Raw genomic sequence first — 6,454 nt, 5'->3', positions numbered from 1 at the left:
GCCGAATGACTATATTAGGTGACACGAAACTGCTCATCGCTCCTGTCAACACAGCCCCTGGCCCAATGGCACGCTGAGTCCCCCTCCTCCGGCCTGGTCCCGCCTCCCCTGTCCCAGAGCTCCGCACTACCTGCCGCCGGGCCACAACTGGAGCGGGAAGGCGGGTGCGCGGGCTGGCGGGCAGCGGGCACCATGCGGGGAGGCTGCCGGGGGCCGCGGGCAGCAGCGCTCACTGCCGCCCCTCTGGCGTGGTGAGACGCGCGGTGCCACCATGTTCCCAAGCCCCGGGCTCACACCCACGCCGTTCTCCGTCAAAGACATTCTGAACCTGGAGCAGCAGCAGCGCAGCCTGGCCGCTGGGGAGCTCTCGGCGCGCCTGGAGGCCACCCTGGCGCCCGCCTCCTGCATGCTGGCCGCCTTCAAGCCCGAGGCCTACGCGGGGCCCGAGGCCGCGGGGCCCGGCCTCCCCGAGCTGCGCGCCGAGCTGGGCCCCGCGCCCTCGCCGGCCAAGTGCGCGCCGGCCTTCCCGGCCGCCCCCGCCTTCTACCCGCGTGCCTACGGCGACCCCGACCCCGCCAAGGACCTCCGAGCCGATAAGAAAGGTGAGGAGGAAGCACAAGGTCCTTCTCCTTCCCCAGTCGCTTTTGTCCCCAAACCCCGCCGCCAAGAAACTCTGGCCCGGGCGGAGGGCCGGGCGCAGGGGTTCGGAGTGTGAGAAGCAGCAGGGTGGCACGGCCCCGGCACCCCGGTCCCTTCGGAGGTTCAGGGAAAATGCTGGGTCGAGGTGATTAGAAACAAGAGACAGGGTGTTTTTGTATTTCATTTTCCGGCCTAACAAAGCCCTGGGCAGCAGCTAGCCGCCCTGCTCCTGGGTTTGTTCTGAAGTTGACGATCAGTTTGTGGTAGAACAGAGATTCTCTGTATCAGGGTTGTTTTTAAAAACCTCTTTGGGGTATAGAGGTTTTTTTTTGTGTGTGTGTGGGGGTTGTGTGTGTGTTTTTGGGTTTTTTTTGAAAACCGATAAACAGATTTAAATGCTGCGCACCAGACGTGCTTTTGCGCACAATCGGAGGAGGGTCCAGGACGTTCCGTAGCCCAACCATAGCCCGCGTTTCTGGGCCTTTTCCTCCTTTGTTCCAGGAAAGAGGAATCTTGGGAACAAGGCCTTGATTTTAAAGTGGGGATCCTGCGGACTCTCACGGATCTGACTTACTAGCTGTGTTTTTCCAGCACCATTTCCTCATGTGCCCGGGAAAAAGTTAGAAAATACCGCGCCGCGAAAGGTGCGGGGCGGTGGAGGAGTCACTGGGCAGCGGCCCGATCGTTGCGCCTGCCAGCCCAGCGGCGGGGGAGGCTGGCCCGGCGCAGGAGAGGGCGCACTGGGGACACCCTGGCTCAGCGCGGGGTCCGCGCACACCCGGGGAGACAGGGAGGCCGGGCGGGCGCAGGCTGCGTAGCCCAGAGGGGATCTCTCCGTGAGCCTAGGGAGGTCTGTCCAGAGCGGAAGGAAGCCCGGCCGCAGATGCTGGGGGCTCGGCGGGCTGAAGTGCTCGCTACCAATTCGAATCCAACGAGCGCGCGAGCAGGACCGGTTCCGAGGCCGCCTGCCCACGGGGGCTCGGGGGGCTGCACACACCGCGCTGGCTGCGCGGGCACCTCAGCTCACCGATCCCACCCTCGTGGCCTCCCGTGTCTGCGGTTCCCTAGGAGAGGCCTCGGTCTCTCTCTGTCGAACCGAAGTGGCCCTCACTCACCCGGGGCAGCGTCCGGCTTTGTATTCTGTGCGGCCTGAAACCTTAAGTCACTGTCCCTCTCCCACTCCAGCGTGTGAACTGCCCGGGGGCAGGGGCCGCGCCTGTTTCTTTCCCCGGGGCCTGGGGCCATGCCTGGCACAGGGCAGGCATTCACCAACGCTACCTGGAGCTGCGGCCCTCAGTGCGCGGGCAGAGGGAGCCGCAGCCGCGCCGGGCTCTCCGGGCCGGACCGAGTGGCCCCGACCAGGGCCCCTTCCCCCGAGGGCGGGCGCTCCGCGGGTCGGGTGTTCGGTGTTCTGACCGCCCTCTCTCCGCCCCCTGTCCCCGCAGAGCTGTGCCCGCTGCAGAAGGCGGTGGAGCTGGAGAAGCCCGAGGCGGACGGCGCGGAGCGGCCCCGGGCGCGGCGGCGGAGGAAGCCGCGCGTGCTCTTCTCGCAGGCGCAGGTCTACGAGCTGGAGCGGCGCTTCAAGCAGCAGCGGTACCTGTCGGCCCCCGAGCGCGACCAGCTGGCCAGCGTCCTGAAGCTCACGTCCACGCAGGTCAAGATCTGGTTCCAGAACCGGCGCTACAAGTGCAAGCGGCAGCGGCAGGACCAGACTCTGGAGCTGGTGGGGCTGCCCCCGCCGCCGCCGCCGCCCGCGCGCAGGATCGCGGTGCCCGTGCTGGTGCGCGACGGCAAGCCCTGCCTGGGGGACTCGGCGCCCTACGCCCCGGCCTACGGCGTGGGCCTCAACGCCTACGGCTACAACGCCTACCCCGCCTACACGGGCTACGGCGGCGCGGCCTGCAGCCCCGGCTACAGCTGCGCGGCCGCCTACCCCGCCGGGCCGCCCCCCGCGCAGTCGGCCACGGCCGCCGCCAACAACAACTTCGTGAACTTCGGCGTCGGGGACTTGAACGCGGTGCAGAGCCCCGGGATCCCGCAGGGCAACTCGGGGGTGTCGACGCTGCACGGCATCCGCGCCTGGTAGGGAAGGACCGGCCTGGGCGCCCCGCCGGGTCCCACCTCCGGCGAAGGGCGCAGACCTGGGGGAGGGCGGGCTCCCGGCGCCCGTGGCCCGCGGTTTCACAGCCACGGCCGCAGAGACCTCGGAGCGCCCCCACGCCGCGTGCCTTTGTCCCCACGCGGGCAGCGTTTGTGGCCGAATTGACACAACTGGCGGTGAATGGTCCCTTAGCCTGACGCCTTCGCCCGGCCCCGGAGCGCCCTCTGAGCGCGCACGGCATCCCCGACGGGCGAACGCCGGCCTGGGGGGCCTGGGGGCCGCCCTCGGAGCCTGGGCCCGGCGCCCGGGCACGTGCCGCCTTGCCGCCTCCCCCCTCCCGCCCCCCGTATTTATGTTTTTACCTGTTGCTGTAAGTCCCCAGAACCCCGCCCATTAAAGAGAGTGCGCTGACCCGTGCGTGTGCTTCTTTCCACTCGGCGCTCGGGGAACGGAACTGGGAGGCAGAGCCGGCCCTGCTGGCTGAGGCTGCAGGCGAGGCGGACATCAGCAAATCCATAGGAATACTAACCCGCGCCGGCCCGGGGTGTCTCTTGTACCCTCCAACCACCCAGACCGGAGGGTCCTGTTTTAAACGTGTAGGGGACCAAGGCTTGAAGAGGTCTAGTGACTTGCCTGGGGCAGACAGCCGGTCCTGGCAGAACCAAGGCTCGGTTCTGGGTCTCACTTCAGAGGCCAAGAGCATCTGCCCAGAGCTCCCAACCGTGCCTCCTGGAGCCCTACTGTGTGCTGGGCACCGCTCCAGGTGCTGGGCATTACATGGAGAGCAAATGGACGCAGGCCCGGGGAGGCTGGAGGGCACCCTACCTCCTCCTGCCTTAGGAAAAGGCCTCAGCCCGTTTTACAGACGGAAAAGCCGAGAACCAAAGCCCTTTCCGAGCGCGGCTGGAGCCTCACCGGCTGAGGGCAGAACCCGGCCCACAAGAGATGTCCGCGCCAGCTCGTGTCCCGCCGTGCCTCACCAGGAGAATTCTCCCTTCCCCACCAACCGCCGTCCTCCTCTCCTCTGGGCAGGTAGGAAACGCGCAGAGACCCTGACACTCACTGAAGTGCTGTCGCTGCGCAGGGCTCACAGAGGGAAACCGAGGCTCGGAAATCCGCCGAAACCCCTGGCTGTGGGCTGCGCACGGCGGCCGCCGCGTTTCCTCTGTAAAGTGCGGGTGGCGAGAGTACTTCGCTCGGAGCCCAGGTCCCTAGGCCTGGCCTTCAGCTCCTCCATCCGCTGCCCCAGGGCAGGGCTGGGAGGACAGCCGGTTCTTGAAAAGGAAGGACGGAATGTGGGTTTTCTGTGATTTTCCTGAAATCGCTGGGCTGGCCGCCTGGGGCACCGGGCGCGGGGGCGGCGGGAGCTCTGGTGGAGTCAGACGTGGCTGGTGGAGTTCGGGGACCTAGTGAGGCCGGGGTGCCCTGGCGGGTGGCCCAGGAGCCTCTTGCTGCGGGAGGGGCGGGACCGGACGGGGAGCACTGCCCCTGCCTGCCAGGTCCTCTCTTCGGAGAAGGGCGACCCTAAGCTCGCCCAGCCGCCGGCGGGAGAGGGCCATCGGGCGCTGCGCTCTCCGGGTGTGGGTGAGAGGGTGCGCGCAGTTCACCTTCGCCCCGTCGTGGCTGCGCTGTGGGAAGGAGGGGAAAGGGCTGAACTCAGGTCTGGGTTCCGGGCCCCGACGTGAATGCCCGTGGCTGTAAGGTCTGAACCGGGCGGCGAGGGCCACGGGCAGGGGCTGTGTTCAGCTCAGCCCGGCATTCGCCGCCTGGGCCTATGGAGGCGAGCGGCCTGCGGGTGCCCATCGCCACGATGCGGCGTGGTCCCTTCTCCAGGAAGAGCACCCTACGCTCCGCCGGACCAGCTCTTAGCCCGTGGGCACCCTCCCTCCAGGCACCCCGCCCGCAGCCTCCGCAGGCAGCCCGCTCCCGCCACCCGAGTTCTTTCTGCCTGGGATCCCCGCCTGGGCGCTCAATCACACCCGAGTGTTTGCCGCCGGGACGCCCTGGTTTTCTACCTTCCCTTGTCCGTAATATTTCTTTCACTCAACCTTACAAGGCGAGGGATTTTCTAAGGTGCCCTCCGCTGTGCCATCCCGCGGGACGCCGAGTGACACCCGAGGTCTCTCGCCAACGGGTAACAATGCTGGCTGGCACGGCGCACCCAACGCCAGGGCTGACGGCTTTACAGCTCTCTCGTCTAATCCATCCTCATTTGCAAGCCAGGAAACTGAGGACCGGGGGTTAAACAATGGTCAAGGTCACGCATTTTCTCACGGCTGAGCTGGGAAGCCCCTGCACCACCCACGGAAGGCAGAGGCGGCCGGCTGTTGGAGAAACAGCGTTTGTCCCTCCTGGAAAGAGGCAGAGGGGCCGCGCCTGGGCCACCGCGCCCGGCGGACCCGCGCCCTCGCCATTGGCGTGGGGCTCTCGGGCTGCACAGCCAGGCTCACTCCCGGCGGCCGGGAGAGCGCGGAGCTGGGGAAGCCGGAGGGCTCTCGCTCCGCCAAGGGTGTTGCCTCCGGGAGCCAGGGCTTCGGGCGCAGGGTCAGAAGGACCCGAAATTAACAACCCCCGCGTCTACATAGCGATCCAATCCCAAATTAAATCAGTAGTATATTCGTTTGTTTTTTAAATTATTATGTAAGCGGCGCGTGCAGAGTGAGAAAATTCAGCCAGGGCAGAGAAGTGGGAAACAAACGAGAATTGTGGGTGCTTTCAGGTGGCGAAGAGCTGGGAGATTGGGGTGACGCGGGGCTTCGAATGCCCAGGGCACCCGGGGGTGGGGGCACGGAGGGGACTAGTTATATTTAATGATTTTTTCATCCTCACCTGAGAACATGTTTATTGATTTGAGGGAGAGAGAAACATCGATGGATTGCCTCTGGTATTTCCCCCTCCGGGGAACGAACCTACAACCTAGGTATGTGCCCTGACCGGGAATCGAACCCATGACACTTTTGGTGTCCAGGGGCGATGTTCCAACCAACTGGGCCGCCGCCGGGTCTATAATGTTTTTTAAAAAATCAAACAAGCACACGCCACAGTGAAAACAAACTAACAGTGAGAGCCAAACGGTGACATTAAAAGAACGGAGCTGGCTCCCGGCTGGGAGGAGCACTGCCCGGAGGACGGGGGAGCGGCTGGCCAGGGCGGGCCGGTGGGTGTCCGGGGAGGAGAGGCTAGGCCACATGGTACTCCCGGCACCAGGACCGGAAGACCTCTCGCTCCCTTGCATCGTTTCCGGCCAGTAAACACTGGTTTTGCCAAATCAGAATAGCTTCCCTCTTTTTATTCTGTATAGGTTTCCATGTTGTGTGTTTCAATTCCTGTATTTAAAAGAAGGAGCAGAACCCGCCAGGCACCCTGCGGAGCTGACAGCAGCCCTGCCCTCGGGAGCCCAGCCGCTGCCTCCTCGGTAAGTCTTCCAGGCTCAGGCCCCGCCTGGACTGGAGAGGGCGGCCCTGCAGCCCAGGTCCCGGACTTCCCTCCCGACGGGCTCCTGGGAAAGGGGCTGGAGCTCGGATTCCATTTACTTCTCGCGCGTGGAGCTTACCGCATGCCAGCCCTGTCCTGAGCTCTTTACAAGGTGAACCCCTCTAATCCTCCTTCACCCCTTTGAGGGAACAGATAAATCGCTCATAGGCCTCAGGTCACACAGCTGGCCAGTGCCACAGCTGCTTAAAGACCCCGCAGCCTGGCTCCCGGGCCCAGAGC

At 65.4% G+C, this 6,454-nt stretch overlaps 1 protein-coding gene across 1 annotated transcript; it reads left to right on the top strand.

Annotated features, from left to right (window-relative positions):
• Positions 1–271: 271 nt before the first annotated feature.
• On the top strand, positions 272–2,725 carry NKX2-5 (NK2 homeobox 5; the record flags this gene model as incomplete). The annotated part of the gene is made up of 2 exons (XM_079770329.1): positions 272–602; positions 2,085–2,725. The coding sequence occupies 2 exons, from the start codon at positions 272–274 to the stop codon at positions 2,723–2,725; spliced, it is 972 nt and encodes a 323-aa protein (XP_079626455.1).
• Positions 2,726–6,454: the final 3,729 nt, after the last annotated feature.

Source organism: Cnephaeus nilssonii (genome assembly GCF_951640355.1).
Source record: "Cnephaeus nilssonii genome assembly, chromosome: 5".
Classification (NCBI taxonomy): Eukaryota; Metazoa; Chordata; class Mammalia; order Chiroptera; family Vespertilionidae; genus Cnephaeus; species Cnephaeus nilssonii.
The sequence above is the reverse complement of the archived record's forward strand: the minus strand, read 5'-3'. Positions and strand labels throughout refer to the sequence as shown.